Genomic DNA, 23,058 nt, shown 5'->3' on the forward strand with positions numbered 1-23,058 from the left:
GATACCATTGTGGCAGTATTTATATCAATATACTACTGAAAGTAATTACCTTCATATACTATTTTAGTGCTATATTCCGATTACAGTTCCGATATCTTTTAAATAATTTGTTAATCATTATGATGTCAATATTATTAACTGATTAAACCAAGCATGTGCATAACAAAAAAAACATTAAATTGAATATGGTAGAAATTGTAGTAACTTTGGATATTAATTGGTATCCCCAACTTGATGACATATTTTTCGTGTACACACACACACACACGTGTACAATCAAGAAAACACTGTCAAACTCATTAGGGTGACTATGATATCGGTGCGATTTGGATCGGTCTTACAGAATTGTTATTACGTACTTAATGTAAAAATAAGTTTACCTAAATAGTATACTAATAAATAAATAAAGATATACTTATTTCGGCATGTTTAATTATTCGATTCATGTAATGAGAGCTATATAATTGCAAAAAAATTAAATCCAAAGTCCTTAGACATTACAGACTCATGTTTATACTTACTTAAAGCCTGACAACAGTTTATTTGACCCTCGCCATTTTGCGGATTTTCAATGGTACTAATTTCTTTTACTGGCAACAAGTACTCTTTGACAACGAACGTTGGATGTCATCGAATGTCACCGATGTAAACAAATAGAAAATATCTACGAATATATTCAAATATAAACGGTTTTATTAAAAAATGACAAAAAAATATTCCAAAGATGTGAAAAAAATTGTAGTGAATGCAATCAAATACTTACAGCTTAAAAAAGATGAAGGATTACATAGCATTCCAATAAACAATGTTTTAAAGTTGGTTGTTGACATGACCGGTATTGACGTTTTATAGTGCGGTTGTATTGAACTGGTTATCGTATCGTGTAGGAAGTAACTCAACAAAATTGGAGCAATTGCTGTGACCATATTAAAAAAATTTAAGATGATTATAGGAATAAAGGTCCTATAATCGAATTGGAGACTGGACGTTTTATAATCGAGGTTAGTGGTCCTGAAATCGACACAACATCTGATGAAAATCAGACTTCGTCAGAGTCAGAAAACGAACAATATATATATATTGAATATTTAGAATTAGATTTTGACGAACAGGTAAATTGAAAGAACCGAATTCTCTGTAAGCAATGTTTCTGACATTATACGAGTATCAACATGAAGCCAATGCCCACTACCCCAACTATACATGACGTACACACATTATTGCCATACGTGAGCTGTTTGCAGCGACACTATCTCAGGGTTAAATAAACTGTTGTCAGGCTATACATAATATTTAATTACTGAAACGTTAATTCTAACTATTTATATAGATGTAATCGATTCTATATAGGTTGGACACACATTTCCGTCAGTATACAAAGGCGGCAAATTTGAAAATTTTGTTGCAGACCACAAATCTACGATGACGCTTACGCTTAAAGAATAGCTTAAGTATGCAAAAGGGAAGTCATCACGTATATGAACACACCATGAGTATGATATTGATAGTGATAGGTATTTTGTTAAGCATAAATAGTGTAAGATGCCGGTTTACACAGTTAAATGTAAGTTTTTATTTCGTTGTGTGCTAATATTTTATTATTTTAGTCAATACTCAAGATAATTTCGTGTATAAACATAAATTGTTACGCCACGCTACGCTAGGGCTTGACAAAATGAGTGGTATCGATAACTAGTCGGTATAGTATTAATTTATAAGGTAATTTGCGATACAAGTGTTGAAAGTAAGAATCAAATTCGTAACGAGTGGTGATAAATTAAAACACGACCGAAGGCAGTGTTTTTAATCGACACGATTTGCGAATTACCTAGTTACGTAGTACAACGTTTTACCCCATCCTGGATATCTGTCTCGCTCTCTCTTATAGCTGTGTTTTTGATGTAGGTACGGCGGACCACACCTTCCTCACAATCGACCATGATCGCGATTCAATACGCCCATCCCATCTGTAACAGCTTTTATAACGACTAAAAGCTGTTATAACGACTAAATTAAGTAAGGTTGTTGTGAAGCGTTTTACAGGAGAGAAAAGAACTATATCCATCTCTTTTCTGGGACAATTATACTAGCATAGGGAAAATACAGTATGATTCTCTCTGATTATGTACGAATGAGAAAAGATCCTGGCCAAACTATACATTCAATCTTATGCTAATATCCCACATACATATGACTTATGGTCACCCTAATTAGAAAGAGATGGAGGGCTCAGGTTTGATGTCTCATGTGGACACACTTTTTGGCCAGTGTACACTATCCCGTTTACTCTCTACGTCCGTGACGTTAATGGCAGGTTAGCGGATATTCGGCTCGATATTTTTGATATCTTCCAGTACCTACTAAGGAAATAAATAATAATAAGAGTAGTTTAGCTAGCCGGCGAAGTATTTTTTATTTTATTATTTAATAAACTATCATCGATTATTTTCCGATCGATTCTACTTATACGATTTCTCAATCAATAACGTCTAGTCCATTGTTTCTCACATTCCAACATCAACATTGTTGTCGAATTGATTGTTTCCTTTAAGCTGATACCATGGCTAGCCTGCAGAATGTAACTGTAGCCTTTATTCCAACAATAATTTTATAAACTTTTAAGCTTTCTTTTCTTGTACAAAGCTGCGAAGTCGTGTAAATCGTGTCGATATTCTGGAGCCCATCACTCATAGATATAAGAATATATACAGATGCCTTCCAAGCGAGCTGTCAGTGGGACCACTTTTTGTTTAGTGTACGATTAACAAAGCGACCCACTTTGCTGTAGCCATGTCGATAAAGTCATATCGATAAACTACCGACATTTCTTGCAATTTTAATTTTACTTCAAAGGTTTAACTATACCTAAAATGAACAAAAACGCTTTTTTTCTTTATTGTGGTTATCAGATCACAATTTTGTAGTCACGCCCCAGGAGAGAACCAAGGGAAAGTTCAGATATTTAATTAAAATACTAAAATACCTATTAAAATAGGTGGTCCGCAATAATTGAATTATTTTATTACATTATAATATATTCATTATCCATTAGCATTTCAATTATGTTTATGTTTAACGAAGATATTGAAGCTTCAATTAATCGCTATTTCGTTCCGCTGTGTAGCGTTTATCGATATATAACATGATTAAAATCGACTTTTCACATCCCTAAAAGAGCACACATATACGTTTTTACGCACACATGCACAACCCGGGTCGCCTATGTAGCTAACACACTATCGCACCGCACCAAGGTCATTGTGGGACACACCCATAAGTAAGAGGGAGAAAGAGATATCGCTTTCTCCCTTTTACTTATGGGTGCGTCCCACAATGACCTTGGTGCGGTGCGGTAGTGTGTTAGCTACTTAAAGGGGCCACTTGGATTTGAAGTCCATCTTGTCAACAGTATAGTTGTCCTTTTTTGACAAATGGCATTTTAAAAGAGCGAGGAGAGAGAAATGATATTAGTTGCTGCGCCGTCAAATAGAACAATAAAGGTAGGGGCCTTGCCATCACTATTTTATATTTTTTAAATATTGTTCATGACTTTGACAACAATATTTTCGGCCTGGGTTAAAAATTATATGCTTAGCTTTTGTAGGTATAAAGTAAAATCATTAATTTTATAGTCATTTATATTTAGCATTTTATTCCGAATTTGTCAGTATTTATATTTTATTAAAAATAAAAATTATGTATAGTAAATTTTGCTCTATGCTCGTTATAATGTTGCCATATAAATTAATGTGCAAGAATAGACTATAGACTTTAGAGAATAAAAAATATTGAAATTGAAAAAAAAGTTATGCTCGGAGGGTTTGCGATTGCTTCGAGCATTTTTTTGTAAAATAGTGAACTAGTGGTTAATTTCCTTTATTATTCACTTTTAACGTTCCTTTAGCTAGTAACAATTAATAGGAGTGTGAAAATACATTCAAATTAAGAGTCACTTGGGCTTGATCTGCAACATATCGATTCGGCGTATATAACGTACAAAGCTAGGTTATAATTAGAATTTCGGCTTTTTCCACCAGTGTTAATTTGAAATGGAAAGCATGGATGTCGCTCAAGAAGGAACCTCGGCAGCGTCTACGCCCGTCGTGGAAAACGGTGAGTGTCCTGTTACGAACACCATGCTTGTTTTTAGTACTTGAAGCAAAAACGTGTTTCTTTGTCAAGCACCAAGTACATAATTATAATGTTTCTTTTTAGGGCCCGACAAGAATGTTACGGCGGAGGAAATGACTTCAAGAGACTACTATTTCGACTCGTATGCCCATTTCGGTATTCACGAGGAGATGTTAAAGGATGAAGTTCGCACACTCACGTATAGGAATGCTATGTACCACAATAAACACTTATTTAAGGGAAAAGTAAGTTAAAACTGTTTTATTACTATCTGTTATTCAAGCCGTATTTGCGGCTGTAGGAGCTTAGTAGACTTACTGTACTTACTCACTTTATTGGTGATGCTTGTGTTCCCTAACCTTAAAATGAGAAAAAGAATTAGAATCAAGTTCATAGACAAGAACTAGGTACAATAAGGATACTACAATGAGCCCCAGACTAGGCTGAGCCTGGATCTTAGAACTCACCAGTAATAATATGTTACAATTGAGACATGACAAAAATATACAATATATTTACTTAAAATTCTGTAAAGAAAAAACAAACTTTTATTGCTGTGTCTCCATTCTAAGTGCATGTTATTTGGGCTTGTGACAGGGTGCTTTCGGTCTGGTTTTCTGTACAAACTTGTCATGGAACTATAATAATAATAACTCCACGGCCGACTTCGGCCACGGCGACTGCTGTCAACTCCGTTGCTGTCGTTGGTATGCTCGTAAGTGGCTGATGTAGCCGATCTTGTTAGTAAAAGTTTGCGAACACTGCAGGCATGTGAGCACACCGTTAACATAGTTATAGGGTATTGCCGCAGGTGGACTGGCTTTTATTCTATCACGCTTGGCGTCAACCTCTAAGCACCGCCGAGATTCAAAATCTGTTGTCTTGGCATTTATTGCAGCCCGCCATTCCGTACGCTTGGCTGCCTGCTGCTCCCATAGCGAGGGCTCATGTCATGGAACTATAGATATTATATAGATAAAAGTTTCTATCTTTGTCCATGCAATTATGCAGTTCCCTGTACATTGGTTGGCATAAGGTTATACATATTTATGCTGAACTGCTGTATTCAAACGATGGCTACTCGAGTTGCTTAACTTCAAATCCATCTGTCAGATTATGGAATTTTGGTATTAAGAAAATGTAGTAGGGTAGATATTTACTGAGACAGTCAATGGATTTACCCGAGTTTGAAGTTAAGTGACACACTTCCCCTTCCATTTTGTTTTGAAGTGTCAATTAAGACTATAAATAAAAATTCTGAATTCCAGATAGTGTTAGACATAGGCTGCGGCACGGGCATCCTGTCAATGTTCGCCGCCAAGGCGGGAGCGGCCAAGGTGATCGCGGTGGAGTGCTCGAACATCGTGGACTACGCGCGCAAGATCGTCGAGGCCAATCGGCTCGATGACGTCATCGAGATCATCAAGGGCAAGGTCAGTGGTTACTTAAAATGCTTGGCTGTCTCAAGCATTAGGGTAGTATTCCATCTGTCCAATATCTTGGTCTAATGTCAATGCGTCTCACACTCTCGTTAAGCAAAATGTGAATAAAGATCAATGATTAATCGAGGACGCTCCCATGGTCGCCACTCGAGTTATTTACTCCACAAATGGAATGGTTTAGGCCTTAGGCTAATAAAATTTAAACTCATCAGGTGGAGGAAATTGAACTGCCTGTGGAGAAGGTGGACATCATCATCTCGGAGTGGATGGGCTACTGCCTGTTCTACGAGAGCATGTTGGACACGGTGCTGTTTGCTCGTGACAAGTGGCTGCAGCCTGATGGCATGCTCTTCCCGGACAGGTTAGCAGGAACATATGTTTGCTTTAAGGTGTACTTTCTAATTAGTCCTATTGATAGGACCCTGAAAAAAAGGGTACTCTTCAAATATTATTGGTCATCTATACCAATTTAAGTGTTTTTAGGGTTCCTTACCCAAAGGGTAAAACGGGACCCTATTATTAGGGTTCCGTACCCAAAGGGTAAAACGGGACCCTATTACTAAGACTTCGCTGTCCGTCCGTCCGTCCGTTCGTCCGTCCGTCCGTCCGTCCGTCTGTCACCAGGCTGTATCTCACGAACCGTGATAGCTAGACAGTTGAAATTTTCACAGATGATGTATTTCTGTTGCCGCTATAACAACAAATACTAAAAACAGAATAAAATAAAGATTTAAATGGGGCTCCCATACAACAAACGTGATTTTTGACCAAAGTTAAGCAACGTCGGGAGGGGTCAGTACTTGGATGGGTGACCGTTTTCTTTTTTGCTTTTTTTTGTTTTTTTTTTGCATTATGGTACGGAACCCTTCGTGCGCGAGTCCGACTCGCACTTGCCCGGTTTTTTTGTAATAGCTTGTGCGTTTGCTCTCTAAAAGCAAAAAAAACCTGTTTTGTGAAGTTGAATTTATTACCTTGAAATTGAAATTGTTTATTGCATATCACATCAGATATAGGTGTACTCTTGTGTTTTTACGAAACCTACTGCCTCCTGACATTCCAACCGTGAGGCAACTAGGCCTTTTTGTGAATACCCCTTTGCGACTGGTACACCTCAGATGTGTTCGTGGTAGTCTATGGATCTATTTTGTTCAGATGCACCCTGTTCATCTGCGGCATCGAGGACCGGCAGTACAAGGACGAGAAGATCAACTGGTGGGACGATGTGTACGGTTTCGACATGTCCTCCATCCGCAAGGTGGCCATCTCGGAGCCGCTGGTCGACGTGGTTGACGCCAAACAGGTCAGAACACTAACGCAGCGTACTACGTAGGCGAACAACACGCGAACGCGAAGCGAAGTGATGCGGCGCGGGGTGAATCAATTCTTTGATACGAGTACCTGTAGAAGTGTCCTACGTGGGCGATTTCGTTGCGAACGCGAACGCCTTGGGCCCGCCGCGCCGCGCTTACGTAAGACGCAGCGTAATAGCCGCTAATCTAAGTAATTTCACTGCTTCTCCCTTTGCTTCTGATATATAAGGCTTCCACGCCATATTTCAGACAAAATTGCGTGTCGTATATACTAAAATGATACAGATGTACTGTGTATCTGTTTTCCATCGTATTTTCTCGGAAACGAGAGCTAATTTTGGTAATGTGTGTTACAGGTAGTTACGAATTCGTGTCTGCTGAAAGAAATAGATCTTTACACGGTCAAGAAAGAAGATCTAAACTTCGAATCTAAATTCCATCTGCAAGTAAGTACCTAACGTTAAGTCTGATACTGCTTTCTACTAAATATAAAAGCACCTGGGCTAAAGCATAATAATGTTTTACGAAACTTGATCGAATTTGCCTAGTAGTCTAGTCAATAATGCGGCAGCTAAAGCCACACGGCGGACACGCCATACATCAAAAATAATTTGCGTTTATATGTGTGCGCGGCACGTCTGTACACGCGTCATTGTGTATGTGTGGGTAAGCCGCTTTACTGAGAGGACGCCAGAAGTCCGCCAGATTCATGTCGCGGCCAGTCGCGGGGCGAGGTAATGCGAGTTGGGGCGGGGCGGTGCGTGGCCGTTCTGTATGAATATCATACAGAACGGCTATTACTTATTCTGTGCTAAAGCCATGTTGCATTATTAGGTATCTGGTGTTCATTAGCCATTTATTTCAAGGGAATGTTCCTGTCCTAGTGACTATACGTGGGCCATACTGAAAGTTTCTGGATTGTGATAGACGAGACGACTTATTTTTTCTAAGTGGCAGGAATTTGCAGTATGCCCTAAGTATAGGAGTTTATGCCAATATTAAAATTATGCGTGTTGCCAGGTCCGCCGCAACGACTTCATCCAGGCGCTGGTGACATTCTTCAACGTGGAGTTCACGAAGTCTCACAAGCGGCTCGGGTTCAGCACGGCGCCCGAGGCGCCCTACACTCACTGGAAGCAGACCGTCTTCTACTTCGATGAGTACATGACTGTAAGTACCCAGCAGTGGAGGATGTCATGTCTGTACTGGCTACTATGCTCATAGTAGCGCTACCCCCTCTGCCAGAAATATACGGTAGTTTTACTCCATTTTCGAGTCAGTGTATTTGTGTGAGGCCCGTATCTTTGAATGGACCAATCACGGCACGGGACTCGCTCACCTCGTCGTCCGCACCCCAGTATTTTTGGCAGCATCGGTTTCATGAAATAATTGCTCTGCTCCGTCTAGAGGATTCCTTATAGTCTATGGTACACCCAGTGACACAACTGAACAGTGCTATATTTTATTTCATTGCAATAAGATTTATGAATAGACGATTTACTGTGTTTCGATGGTAGTGATTCTTGTTTGTATAGAATCTATACTATAGATATACATATTATAGATTGTAATTGTCACTTTTAACTAACTACCACCAGTCTTTTGTATATTTTTTATATATTTCACAAACATTTGCTATTCTAGTTTTTTTACAAGGCTAGCGTGTCTTATTTGAAATGTTTATAATTTTTGCCTAGTTGTGTAAATGTCTATGACAACCTGTGTTCTTGTGTGTGTCTACGCAAACACCAAAGGCCGCGGTCCACTGCTACTTTTTACACTGCGCTTATATGTGACGTCCCACGGGTAAAGGTACCTTACGGCGGCTGGCGCTTACGTCGCATAGCGCTGCAATAATATTGGAGCGGCGTTAATAATAGCGTAAGCGCCAACCGCCGTAAGGTACCTTCTGCCGTGGAACGTCACATATTGTAACTTGACACTATTATTCCCCCGTCCAGGTGAAAAAGCAGGAGGAGATAACAGGTACGTTCTCGATGCGTCAGAACGCGCGCAACAACCGCGACCTGGACTTCGAGATCGAGATCGACTTCAAGGGCGAGTTGTGCCAGGTGCAGGAGAAGAACCACTATAGGATGCGCTGAGCGCTACCACTATAGCTTTCTGCTAGTGTAGCTTTGGTTTTTAACGTACATTTTATGCTATTCTTTTGTATTATGGCTGAATTAAGTGCCCATCCATGTGCACACTAGCGCCACGGCTAAATAATCGTGATTATTTAAATTTAACGAAAGATATTTAAAAAAGGGAGCCGTTATTTTGTATTTAAGTATCTTTTAATTACATCAAACTAGTTTTTATGTTGCTGGATTCGTCGATCTATGAATTCAAAACAAAAACGTCCGTTTTAACTTTGGACGAATCCAGCGACATAATAACTAGTTTGATGTATTTAAAAGGTACTTAAATACAAAATACAGTACGTACCCTTTTTTATTTAAATACCTGTTGTTAAATTTACGATAATTTAGCAGTGGCGCTATTGTGCACGTTGATGGGCTCTTAACACATTCACTGCCCCCGACGCACATGTGCGTTCACCGCCATACAAGTTTGTTCCTAGGCCACGCCCCCTGGCAGTGAATGCGTTAAAGCGTGGAAGTTGAAGATACGGCCAATATGTTATTCTGTAGTAAAGCGATAGCCGGTGTTCGGTAGTATATCTGATGAGGCTTAACCCTTTAGGCTAAGGGATATATATTTCCCACATACGGAACTTCAAACATGTGTTCAATTTTCGATGAGAAAGACTGACATTCAATTGTCATTTTTGAAATGTCAGCCTAGGATTAAACTTCTGAGACTCCGCATTCAAAATTTTGTATTGGACGCGGGGTCACACATTACACACGAACGACGACCTTCGAATGATCCTTGGAACATGGCGGATCGTGCTCCAGACATTTTTTATATTGTTTGCATTCTGCTGCTTAATGTATAATTTAGATAGCATATTATGCAGTGAATGGCAAGTGTGACGGGTGCAGTTAATGAAGAATTCTTCTGGAAATACGAATAAGTAACCAATTCTTGGACATCATTCGGCGGTTCGTGGTCTCGTCCGCCATTACGCTTTGTGCTGTTGCTCTAGCTATCCTCCAGTGCACCGTGAAGGCCTATCACCGTACATCATGCATTAATACTTTCTATTAATATTTTACTTGTGATCTACATTTACTGTGTTTTGGCAAGGGCCCATGAGGCTGACACTGCCACAAAATAAATTAAGAAATTCAATCAATGCTATCATATTTTTTTTAAAAACGGTTTGATCGAATATATTCTTTACTTACAGTTAAAGTACATACATTAAAATATTGGGTGCCTTTGCCATTTTAGATCAGACAGGCTTCCATTTTACTTTTTTAAACAGCCTTTTGTATGAGCATTAAGTGTAAAAAAAACCAAAGCTACATTAAATTTATAGGAACGAATGGACATGTCCCAGTGTTCTACCGTCTTATTTTTGAAATAAGCTTAGTGATTCTGTAATAAGTATTTGGAGCATACATGCCAGAAAACTTTATTTTGTTGTTCTAAGACTTCTAGGTAATCAGAATGAATTTCATATTTTCATCTCACAATTATTATTCCTGAGACTTATGCATAATAACTTAAGAAATGAGGCGTTTTTCATGTTTTACCAGGGCACAAAATTATTTGTTTTAGAATCGCTAGCATTGTGTTTTATCAGGGAGTAGATTGGATATTTTTTTGTGCCTTTTTAGACACTGCCGTTAATGTCAAGTTAACCTTTTAGCGCCACTTGCACTATCCCACTAACCCGGGGTTAACCGGTTAAACCGTTAACCTAGTATCAAATTGGACTGGTTACCATGGTAACTCCAGGTTTAACCGGTTAACCCGGGTTAGTAGGATGGTGCAAGTAGCCCGTAGTATTACGAAATTGTAAGTGGCATCAAATATTTCCGTTGCGCATATGTTGCATAACGCCTTTTTTCTTAAGTTATTTTACTTGTACTGTGCATATTGAGAAATGCTTTGTACCTATAATCACACCTATAATTGATCAGTTTTATTACCAAAAACGAATATAGAATGAGTTTGCTATAGTTTTCATGAAAAGCATTAAACATACGAAGTGTTCTTGTGAAAAGAAAATGATTCACAAACAAATATCTGCCAGATTAGACATTTAGGAATTTGGCCAGAAACATATAAGTCACATCACTTTATATAAAATGGGTTTTTCAGCATGCAATCTGTTTTGTATTTTTGATATATGCTATAAAATAACAATTTAAACACATGCATAATCGACAATATTCGTATGTTTAATGCTTAAATAATTTTGAATTATGTTTCATAAATTTCATAATATCACAAAATTCTGTAAGTTTGTTCTTTAAAATGGTTCATAATAGGAAACGCGTTCTTATTATAATGGTCGCTGTATGTTTAGGAATAAGGATAGTTTACACTAGTATGTATGAGAAACTCCAGATAGCTTGGTTATTTGAAAACAGGATATCAATATCTTTAGGGGTTTTTTACTATATAAAAGGCAGCATTCCACCAGTTTACGGGACTCTGCGGCACAAGCATATTCAGTACGAAAATCTTTGTGCCGAACAGTGCCGCACAGTGGAGCCGCAGCCGCCATAAGATGTCAAACGAATCCTAAAGGTATTGAGCTTATGATACGACGGGTCATATTTTATAACGTTAAAACACAAGTAATGACTTTTCGTAGTAAATATTGATATTGAATTTAAATTACATTGTTTACACTTATATTATGGTGGCCTAAAAGTGTTGCTTTTATTTTGCGACGCTCTTTTGTCTCCCTTGTGAAATTTTAGCCTGTGATTATGTTCAATATCGATTCGGCCTTGAAAAATAGTTTGCCAACTCAAAATGAATTTCGTTTTAATTACAAATATTGTAAAACTATTATGGTTCTGTAGAATGGGCCGAAATAGCCTAACATAGAACTCTGCATTGGGTAGTTTGCTCGTATATGCCAGTGTTACGTATTATTCTTGTATTTTAGGTATTGTCATTACGTCCAATATAAAACTTCGAGTGATAGATCTTGCGATGTAAAACTACTGTTTAAGGTCGAAGCTTGGATATTGGACATAGTGATATGCACTCGGACCACTATTGGAATACAGTTTTGATAAATTCTTTGCACACCAAAGACTGCCGGAGCTACACTAACGGGAAACGCCGTTGATTATGGCGATATTGGACGTTTTTCATATGGCCACACTGGGATTATCACGATAATTAACGGCGTTTGCACTAGTGTGGCCTAGGCATTATTTTTCTGAATGATGTTTCCAACTTTTCGAAAACTTTCAGTAACTTGCACATTTGTACTCTGTTGTATGAAGAATAATTGTATTGCATGACATATTTTGTAAACATAATTGAATTTATAATACAGGAATTTTCAATGCTGTATGCTAATAATTCAGAGTGTCAGTAGTTAGATTTCTCATGTTTGTACTAGATATGGGCGTGACCGCGAACATCGTATGTATTATTTTCAATAGGAGTGTTGTACGCGATTTACTGTGATAGTCCTGGTAATACGCCTAGGTGTATCTGTGAGATTCTCAACCCAAGCGAATTTTGACTCTCGTTGTAACGACTTAAAGTTGAATTTTGATAGCCGACTGTGTCGGAATTTCTACAACAGTGCGTAGTACCGGTGGTACTCTTAATTTTAGAGGTGCATAAATGAGTAAGCCAAAGTTTTGTTTTTTATTTTATTAGCTAGGTACCTTATACATATTACATTCAGTTGACAGCCAAAACTCGGTACAATCGTTTCCTATAAAATAACGCTAACTACACTAAGTCCGATACACGAGTCCTGATAGTATTTGTTACTTATAGCGAGTTTTGGTTGTCAAGTATGAAATTATAAAATTAGTTAAGTTCGTCATGTTGTTTGAATGAATTACATTTTAAAGCTGTCATTGCCAATGAAGACATTTTGCCGATGTTTTGGGTGCAAGTATTAATTTCTATACATTACAAAATAGGTACAGAAGATAGTTTATTTTGAACAGAACAAAGTGAGGGAGTGTCATTGTAAACTTCATATTTTCATAGAATTTTGACATTAATGATGACATTGCCATACTTTGCCACGCAGAGTTAGCTTGGTCTGAGTCTAGTAATCGGCCATTTTCACGCGCCAGCAACGTATGTGCAGAATCCAGAGTGGAATATATGTAATAAATGAGATGCACATATAATACCAAAGAAAATTTAGTATTTAAAAAAATAAGGTTCAAAGTCAAATAGCGTTCTAAAACTTTTAATCCTGTGTCGAAAGATGGCAGTAAATTTAATGTGACTACAAAATTAACTTTGATAACATCCCTCTTTTAAATTTTCTTTGTTAATACTCGTATACAGCTGACAATTTACATCGCTAACGAGTACTTTTTCTAAGAGAAACACTCGTCCATCAAGAAAAAACTCGCTCCATGAGGGTTTCCGCGATCGAGATTTTCACTAGATGGCATCACCGTGACGAGAGGTCTTTTTGATTTGCTGTCAAAATCCACCAATAAAAAAAACACGGTTAAACATGATTGGTGGATTATGACAGCTAGACATCTCGCTACGGTGCTGTCATCTAGGGGATCATCCATTAATTAAGTCACACGAATTTCTAGGTTTTTTGACCCCTCCTCCCCACCTGGTGTGACGTCACATTTTAGGCAATTTTATTTTCAACAAAATCGGCAATACTAACTCGGCATTGTTTTTTTAATAAAAAATATTTTTGGTAAAAGAAATATTAGTAATTTTATAACACAAAACCAATTAGGAACGAAAATTACTTACTTCCAAAACCTCATTATTTAAATGTACAGCGAATAAAAAATATAAATTATTTTTCGGTTACTGACGAATAGTGAAGAAGTTAAAATGACGTCACAATGTTTGTGACTCCCCCCTCCCCCATGTCACAACATGTCACATTTTCTTGACTTCCCTCCCACCCCCTAAACGTGTGACTTAATGTAATTAATGGATGACCCCTAGTGAAAAACTCGATCGCGGAAACCCTTATTCGGCTCATTCGTTCTCGTGGGTAGGCTGATCAAAGTAGGTACTTTAAGATAAGGTTGGTTATCCAACGACAGCCACCGGCACGACGGGTACGGCACCAGCGCTCTTCACGTCCACGCAGCAGCACGAGGAGATCAGGTTGTACTCCTGGCACGAGTTCGCGTACAGGTACTTGCAGTCCACTTTGCGGCAGTTGAGGCTGACTGTGGACATGAAGGTTCAATGTAGATCAATTCCGTACACGGTGGGAAGAAGTTGATATCTGGCGGGAAAAAATTGAAGAAATTTGAACCTTATGTCATTTCATATTAAGTTCAAATTCCTTCAGTAAAATATCTCTAGTTATCAACTTTCCGCCGTGTACGGAAATAAGCTTTTATCAACACAAGAGAATCATTAAATGATTTGTAATTTAACTGGTTGGTTGACGTAAATAAATGTATTTTCTTTCTTTCTTTTCTATTAACTTTTTCATTTAATGACGTTAATTTTGTATGACCTTTTTTAGAAATGCTCCTTACTCATGTGTAACTCAGGTAGATACTGATACTGATAGAGGTATTGTTAAATAAGGGAGCATGGTTGTTTACCCGTCACGCTAACGTGGGCGTGGGGTGATCAAGCGAAAGATTCCAAATGAACCACGAGCACAGTGGTTTAAAAAGTGGAATCTTGAGTATTACGCGGGTTTCAAGGCATGAGCTTTTTTTTCGTCGCAAAAACGTGAGAGAAAATGTGCTAGATATTTTAATTTCTGCTATTATTGCAGCAATAGACCTTTCAGATAGTAATTTGTTGTTATCTACACAAGAGTATGATTCCAATGATAATACCAAATAGGTTACTATTGTTATAACCTATATTACTTAATAGTCGTTTCTTCAACTTAAAATGTCAACGGCTCACAGATCATGACCATAACAAAAATATAACAAGAATGGCTGTCTGAATAAGCCCCCAGGTGTTTTTATGACTGTACGAGTATAATTACTTTTCCAAAATAAACACAAAAAACTTACATCCAGTATCTCTCTCGCAGCAGCAAGCATCGTGGGCCTCCTTATACGAACAGTAGCTATACACCGACGAGTCGCAAAGCGGGCACCCCGGGTGCGCGCCCGGCGGCCCAGCCAACCCCGGCTTACCCGGGTACCCGCCCGGGTATCCACTCCCCGGATACTGCCCCGGGTACCCGGGCCCGCTGGGGTAGAGGCCTGGCCCGGTGTTCGGGTAGTGTGAGTAGTCGGGGTTGTACTGTCCGTAGCCGCCTAGGAAAAAAGCCGCTATGTCTCTTAGGCTGAAACCTGTGGTTGGATGAGATGAGATGATGGTTAAGATGGTGGTGTGCAATGTGCATGTACATATTTGGTTACTGAGAGTGATGTTAATGATAATTAATGAATTTAAGAACGTTTGATATTTCTTGGTTGACCATAGGTACTTGTTAAAACATTGAGAAAACTAAACTACTTAATCTCAATAAAGTGTCTCCTCTGTTTTGGAAGGGGAATTTTTTAAACGAACAATTCTTGTACGTATATATATATATTTAATATATTTCAGGGATCTCGAAAACGGCTCTAACGATTTCGATGAAATTTGCTATAAGCGGGTTTTCGCGGGCCAAGAAATCGATCTAGCTAGGTCTTATCTCTGGGAATACGCGCATTTATTTTTATTTTTGTGTTTTCCGAGCAAGATATTATTCATAATATGAGCTAGAGTCCTAGAGCCAATTATTGGGAATGGGTTACAAAAATCGAATCCAGGGATCTTTTATCACGCAACCGAGACAAGAAATTTATTGACCACGAAATCTGATTACAGCTTAAGTAATTTAGGTAGAGGTAACCCTTTAATTACCTACCTAAACTTAGTTCAATATTACCTAAGATAACAAAAGCACAATTTAGTTAAAATGAACTGCTTATTAATGGAAATATTGTTTCATGTTATCTTTACGAACATCTAAAAATTCGACGCAGTAAAGTTAAAATTAGTAGGTACGTTTTTGTCTATCTTAACTGTATAGGTATGAAAGATGAGTAGGTAAATGAAATACTAAGATCTAATAGCAGTTATTAAGGTTCCAGTAGGATTAAGGTACTAGGTACTAAGGTGCAATGCTCTACATACCTATTTTTTTAACTATTATACTTTCCCACTCTTACCACAAAAAATTCTCTCTTCTTTCTTTCTTCTTTTTTTTATCTGACGCAAAAACAACCTAGAAGGATCGTAGTCTTAGGACACCGGATCCGAACTTGGGGGTAAATAATTACGTAGGGGCAGGGTAGCTGAGTTGGAAAAAAATGCTTTACCTATTAAAGCCAGCCTGTAAAATAGGGGGTAAAATGAGATTCTATAAAATGTCAAAGAGGTAACAATACCAATACCTATAGAAAAGCGAAGGAACCACGTACTCTCTTAGAACTATTCAACTTGGGAGACAAAATCTTTATCTACCTATGTATAAATAACTCGGATAATGCAACGCAAGATACCTACTGAATGATGTTCTACAGACCGTGGCTTAGTTTAGGCACCAAGGATTTCCTTATGGCTTGAGAAGAGGTTTACCTAATTGTAGTTTTAACAACACATTCGTCTGTCCTTGTTTCGAGACGCCATTGTAATTAGATGATTAATTAGTTAGAGTTTGGAGTACACGTTAGTTAAGCATAATCATCTTAAATTGTTGGTATTTTTTACCAGTTTACGTGACGATAACAATGCAGGTGTTTTTGTCGTTTCACAGAATTGGTATTTCTTTAATAAGTGAGACGTTACTTAGTCGTCGCGATTCGGGAAACGAATTAGAGATTCACTAGATATGAAATAGTAAAGATATGTGACTTCCCACAGATAAAGGTTAAGGAATTAGTCATGAGACGAAATGAACTGCGAATGGTGAATGACGTGAACTTTCTAAAATGCTGCTAGAATCGTATGGGTAGTTTTTTGGTACAGTTATAATAATAAACAGACTTTGCGGTGCCCTCTTGTTATTCAATTCATATTAAAAAAAACCGGCCAAGTGCGAGTCGGACTCGCGTTCCAAAGGTTCCGTACATTACTACATTTTTAACAATATATTTTTTATATATGTGAAACGCGAGTGAATTGCCTTTAAAAAACCCGTAGGGGTCGGATCAAAAACTAAGTAATTGGTCCGACTCACGCTTGACTACATATTTCTAATAGGTTTTCCTGTCATCTATAGGTAAATACCTATTTTATGTATTTTTTTCAAAATTTTAGGCTCAGTAGTTTCGGAGATAAAGGGGGGGGGGGGGGAATTTATTAATAATTAATATTATTCTAAAATAATAAAAAAAATATGCTTGAGATTCTCACATTGAGCTCTTTCATTTGATATGTAACACGATATAGTTTGAAAACTTTATTTTTTGATTATCTCATTTACCCCCCAAAAGTGGCCCCCATGTTTAAAATTCATTTGTTTACGTTACATGTCCGTCTTTGGGTCACAAACTTACATATGTGTACCAAATTTCAACTCAATTGGTCCAGTAGTTTCGGAGAAAATAGGCTGTGACAGAAGGACAGACAGACAGACGCACGAGTGATCCTATAAGGGTTCCGTTTATATCCTTTTGAGGTACGGAACCCTAAAAAAGATTGTTGTAGAGATATCAAATTAAGCGCTAGTTGCACCATTCACTACCCCGGGGTTAACCGGTTAAACCTGGAGTTACCATGGTTATCAGGACAATTTGACACTGGGTTAACGGTTTAACCGCGTAACCTCGGGTTAGTGGGATGGTGCAAGTAGCGCTAAATGACTTAAGAGCATTCAAGACGGGTTACTAATAACTATATTCAGAATTCCAAATGACCAAATTTTATGGCTCTTGAGAATAAAATATAAATATGTACTTAGGTTAGGTAACCTAACCTTGTTGTAGGTACTTAAGTAATTCTTAATTTATTTTATATGAAAGTTCTCAACCCGCTACGTCGCCCGCCCCTCGCTACTGGATAGGTAGGCACGTTCCTAATCAGACTCAAGGAGAAGTTTTAAGTTATTCAGTCCTTACAACAAACTTAGGGCATATTTTACAATTTCCAGACAGATATTTTTCGGAAAGAACATGCACCTAAAGTTTTTAAAGTAAATAGGTACCGACTTCAATGTCTGAACAGTGATGCTGACTGTGTCAATTAACTCTATCCATGCGATTGCTAGATACGATTCTCTAAGGCAAACATCGCCGAGTATGTATAGGTAAAGTTGGTCAAGCAAATCTTGTCAGTAGAAAAGGGTGCGAAATTCAAATTTTCTATGGGACGATAAGCCTTCGCGCCTACATTTTTTAAATTTGCCGCCTTTTTCTACTGACAAGATTTGCTTGACCATCTGTAAGTACCATGTATTTTTTTAATAATCATCGCTGGATTAAAAAAAATGTTACCACATAACGTGTTTCTGGTAAACAAATAATCAAATTAATAGAGCAAATTAATTTTCTCAGCTCTATATTTTATTTTTCTTGCCTTCATTTTTATTTCCATACATGGTCCTTTTAAACGCCGAGAACACCTAAAGGCATCGTAAGATCGTTACTAGTCACCAGGGACATTTTATTGACCAGATCCGTAATAATTAATCATAAAGTGAGAGCCAGCGCTTTTACCCAAGTTGACCTGAATGAGATGTCGATAACAGTTCGGAAGATGCAGTTGTGTTTACGACTATTAAAGTAGTCTTTGTGGTTAAATTTTTGGAATGAACCCCCTAAACGATCTAAATTCTAACAATAAACGCCACTTGCGCCATGCCACTAATCCGAGATTAGCGGTTAATTTTTTAAATCGGTGTGATACTGGTAACCATGGTAACTCCAGGTTTAACCTGTTAACCCCGGGTTGGTGGAATGGTGCAAGTATTAATGTGGAATAATGATATGCGATGTCATGTTTGCCATAGATTGTGATTAGTGACACTCACCATTCCCCGAGCCGAGCCTGTTTCGGCTTAGGTCGTAATTGGATTGTTGCTGCACACCTATTTATGTAATAAAATGTGTAAATAAACAGTACCTAAATTCAAAACTGCAGTTGCCTACACCTGCCAGTAAAACATCTTTCGTTTTTAAACATCTGAAGACTTAAAATAAATACCTAGATAGTAGTTTCAAAGTTCCAATTAAATGATGAGATCTATTCTGTAATAAGATAAAGTAGGTGTATCTGGACAATCCTATGTGCCTAAATTTATATCAATAAATAAAAAGTCGTTTTTAGTTTTTATAATTTTCTACAGTGACATTAGTTATTATAAAGATTACTTTGAAAATGTAAATTAAGTTATCACTTCACTTTTTAGTGACATGTACTAAAATCAAAAAGGTACCGAAGTTAACCAAAATAATATAAGATAAGAGTATGTTGCAGATTTAAAGTAAATTTAAGTAATTACTGCAAAATATTTAGAATAGGTATGCAAAATAAATACATACAAAATATGTATGTCAAATGATAAAAGTTCGTAAATAAATATAAACCTACCTTGAGCAACAGCAATAATGGCAACAAAGACGACGCAAAACTTTTTATCCATCGTAGCACAGTTACTAACTTAATATAAAATAATTATTAAATTAATATAAAATGATATCTCGCGTGCGCCGGAGTGGAGCACCGAGATCGATGTCCCTAATGAAAATAAGGTGGTATAGGTGGATCTACCGGTACTGGCGCGTGCGAAATGTTTACGAAGATACTAATCTATACTTAATTATGAGGCTGTAAAATTAGTTAGCCTGATGCAGGAATAGACAAGGTCTGAAAAAAAAGTGATTAGCATTTTTATGGATGTACATAATTATTAATGTTTGAGCGCCTTTACGGATGACTCACGTTAGACCGGGCCGTGTCTGAGCCGGGGCTTCCGGCGCATAGTTTTCTATAGAAAGCATTACGTGATCGCCCGTCATGTCATAGAAAAGTAAGCGCTGGAAGCTCCGGCCCGGACACGGCCCGGTCTAACGTGAGTCATCCTATCTCCTCCTCTAGATCTAAAACTATTAAGAGACAAGAGAAGCTGAGCGCGTTTCAGATTTGAACATTTTAGGTGAATCTCGCTGACGAGGGCATAGAGCAGCGAGAGTAGGTATGATATACCTAACTATAGTGATTCTGACTAGAAATAATATGTACATTCCCTATTCTAACACATTTTTTTTGGGTACAACTTTAAATAGATGTGCCCCTTTTAGTAACCTAAGAGATAATAAATATATTAAATATTATAGGACATTTTTTACACAAATTGACTAAGCCCCACGGTAAGCTCAAGAAAGCTTGTGTTTTGGGTACTCATCAGACAACGATATATTTAATATATATAGTAAATATTTAAATACATAGAAAACAACCATGACTCAGGAACAAATATCTGTATCATCATACAAATAAATGCCCTTACCAGGATTCGAACCCGGGACCATCGGCTTCATAGGCAGTGTCACTACCTAGGCCAGACTCGTCGTCATGTTGCCAGAGATGCGACTTAGAGCAACCCGTATCGTACCTGCAGAGTAGACCAAGAACCATAAATTAAACCATTGCTTCGGGGCCCATCACGATTTTTTGACAAATATTTCCACTATCTGAATATCTGTTTTGTTGATCATATAAAAGGTCTGAATTTTGCCTGTCAAAGGCAGGGAAATACTGGAAAGACAACTTTGCCAGGGGGAAAAGGCGCAAAATTCTAATTTTGTATGGAATTTTTACTACTGACAAAGCTGGCTAAATAAATTATTTTCACTTTCGTGCAGAACTATACTTCAAGTGCGTACTGGTATGGTAAAGTGCCAGTCTATGAGTTGTCCTTAAACTCTCCTATCGAGGCCTGCAATTATATGCAGGTGTTATATAACGAGATTAACTTGAATTTTCCTACTAGTCACTTTAAATGTGTATATATGACACTGCACTTTGAACGGTCCGGGTTTGCGTCAATAACTTTTGCTATTTATTTTAACTGATGGTGATAATGTGGACAATTTATTAAATTATGTCTTTTGTATAACATAATTATTAGGTAGGAATTTTATAAGTACCTACCTAGTCTGCAGAAAAACAGGGTTAAGTAAAAAAAAAGAAAAAAAATGATAAAGATATGTGGTAGGTATAGGTAGCTAGGTACCTACGTATATTATATTTATTCAAAACCTGGGGAACTTAAGGGATGCTATTTAGGTACTTTCGGGATCATAGCCGTTTTCTCCCGTCGTAGTTGACTCCTCGGGAAAACCAGGGAGCTGCCGCGAAATAAAAAAATGCTCTATTTCGATGTTTGCGGTAGATACCCAGTATATAATCTTGGAATACACACGCAGTTTATATTCTGTATTTTTTCTAGTTTCTACACCGTTTAATGTGGTTTAAACACAATATCAGGCGGGCGACGAGTTTTTCCCTCAACAGAGCTTGCCAGGTTGCAGTTCCAAAAACTTGGAAAGCTTCTAGGAAGTTACATGAAGAGAAATTCCCAGATTTGTGAGAACATTTCCAAGTTTTTGAAAAGTTTCGCTACTTGCACATCTTGAATTTTCTTTTTATTACTATTGGGCTTAGGTACTCATGGCCACAGACTAGCCGAGGCGTAGACGTGGCCTACGATGGAGCGAGCTCGCCCAGAAGGTGCCTGTTCACTCTTGATTTGAAGGTTGCCGGGTTATAACCGTGTAAACTGTTTTGTGGGACACTGTAATTGTATAAGATGTATATTTTTATGTTAATAAATAAATAAATAAATAATAAGAACACGGAAATATAGACGCCGGCAAGGAATTCCATTCCTTGGCAGTGCGCATAAGGAAAGAAGAAGCAAAGCGCTTCTTGCGAATTGGTGGAATATCTACCAAGTAATGATGGAAACCGGCCGTACGTCTAAAAGTCCGATGGTAGAATAGGGACGGTAGAATAAGCTCGTGTAGATAATAGTGATTTGACTATTAGAGTGTTGGTGACAGTCTGACAGTGTCAGGGTGTAAGGTGGCTGACCCGCGGTACCGTTGCGAACCAGTTTGCGCCCGCGCACGGCCTCGATCCATGCCGATTGGCAGAGCACGGCCAAGTTCTGGATTTACATAATATCTAATCTATAAAAGTAGGTAATAACTGGACATTACAATATAATGTTATTCATCAACCCAGAGAAGAAATTAACCCTTAATCGGTACCTATTATATAGTCCTGTTTCCTCAGGATATTTTCTTTCAGCGTGAAATATCACCAGTCACATTGGAAGTTGGTCGCACGCTTTACCACAGAATATGTACCCAATAGTATTATTATAGCTTTACCGCTAGGCTACCAAGCGCTTCTTTGTTACGTACAGTGAAATGTAAAAATATGGGTGTAGACAACTTATTCAAAAATATGTCCCATAGTCATTAATTTGTTGACATAAGAGCTATGGGCAGGCGTGGCTCACTCCACGGTTTCGTCGGTTTGCTACAGGTAGCTAAAAGTACATCCGTTCCACACCAATTTTGGTGGCTAGCCATAAGCCGCGCGTGGCGCTGTCGCCACCTAGCGGCCATATCTGTCCTGATCGTGACAGACGCGTTTTGTTAGAGAGTGAGTCTTCTGTACCTATTACTATTATTTATTCTGTGCTACATATTTTTTAGATGATTTGTGCACCCATATTTTTACACTTGACTGTACGACACTGTATAGAATAATTCACAAAAGCCAAAACAAGAAATACACAAATTGGTCATGTAGGTATATAGCTCATAGATATGGAGCCTGGATTCAAAATTCGACCCGGTACTAGGAAACAACATATGCATATTATCCACACTTAGCCGACTTCATGCCACGTTATCTGCTCGTAAATCTAATTAAGAATAATGAATGCACCTTGGTCAAATATCCGTGAGAATCAGCATACATAAGTAAGTGTGTGCGCACTGGATGCCGATGCCGGTACCTACCAATTTTATGCAACTATAAAAACGGAAACGATAACATAAATACTCTTTACTAGTACACATTTCTGACATACTCGTAGGTATCGTATCAATTAGATGTCTCGTAAATAACACAATTAT

At 37.9% G+C, this 23,058-nt stretch overlaps 2 protein-coding genes across 3 annotated transcripts; one reads left to right on the forward strand and one right to left on the reverse strand.

Moving 5' to 3' along the window:
- The first annotated feature begins 3,801 nt into the window (after window positions 1–3,801).
- Window positions 3,802–12,627, forward strand: LOC134673312 (protein arginine N-methyltransferase 1). 2 transcript variants are annotated; one of them, XR_010099455.1, is made up of 9 exons: window positions 3,802–4,113; window positions 4,216–4,376; window positions 5,400–5,564; window positions 5,786–5,934; window positions 6,726–6,873; window positions 7,240–7,329; window positions 7,904–8,053; window positions 8,845–10,701; window positions 10,754–12,627. XR_010099455.1 is itself a non-coding variant. In XM_063531280.1 (8 exons), exons 1-8 carry the CDS (start codon window positions 4,050–4,052, stop codon window positions 8,986–8,988), a joined length of 1,071 nt encoding a protein of 356 aa, XP_063387350.1. In that variant the 5' UTR covers window positions 3,802–4,049; the 3' UTR covers window positions 8,989–12,627. The 2 variants fall into 2 exon arrangements, 1 of the variants encoding a protein (XP_063387350.1); XM_063531280.1 differs by having other exon boundaries at window positions 8,845–12,627.
- Window position 12,628: 1 nt separating this feature from the next.
- On the reverse strand, window positions 12,629–19,650 carry LOC134673319 (uncharacterized). Its single transcript, XM_063531290.1, has 4 exons — window positions 19,496–19,650; window positions 18,936–18,992; window positions 14,983–15,231; window positions 12,629–14,166 (listed from the first exon to the last, which is right to left on the reverse strand). Exons 1-4 carry the CDS (start codon window positions 19,545–19,547, stop codon window positions 14,024–14,026), a joined length of 501 nt encoding a protein of 166 aa, XP_063387360.1. The 5' UTR covers window positions 19,548–19,650; the 3' UTR covers window positions 12,629–14,023.
- Between the last annotated feature and the right edge of the window lie 3,408 nt (window positions 19,651–23,058).

The sequence above is a fragment of the Cydia fagiglandana genome, chromosome 18 (genome assembly GCF_963556715.1).
Source record: "Cydia fagiglandana chromosome 18, ilCydFagi1.1, whole genome shotgun sequence".
In the NCBI taxonomy this organism is placed as follows: domain Eukaryota; kingdom Metazoa; phylum Arthropoda; class Insecta; order Lepidoptera; family Tortricidae; genus Cydia; species Cydia fagiglandana.

Excerpts from the sequence above, each read along its gene's own strand:
- LOC134673319 (XM_063531290.1), bottom strand. The coding sequence starts at position 19,547 with ATGGATAAAAAGTTTTGCGTCGTCTTTGTTGCCATTATTGCTGTTGCT. Across the intron at positions 18,993-19,495 it reads CATTATTGCTGTTGCTCAAG|GTGTGCAGCAACAATCCAAT; the intron begins GTAGGTTTATAT and ends TTACATAAATAG. Across the intron at positions 15,232-18,935 it reads CAGGCTCGGCTCGGGGAATG|GCGGCTACGGACAGTACAAC; the intron begins GTGAGTGTCACT and ends CTTTTTTCCTAG.
- LOC134673312 (XM_063531280.1), top strand. The coding sequence starts at position 4,050 with ATGGAAAGCATGGATGTCGCTCAAGAAGGAACCTCGGCAGCGTCTACG. Across the intron at positions 4,377-5,399 it reads AACACTTATTTAAGGGAAAA|ATAGTGTTAGACATAGGCTG; the intron begins GTAAGTTAAAAC and ends TCTGAATTCCAG. Across the intron at positions 8,054-8,844 it reads ACTTCGATGAGTACATGACT|GTGAAAAAGCAGGAGGAGAT; the intron begins GTAAGTACCCAG and ends TCCCCCGTCCAG.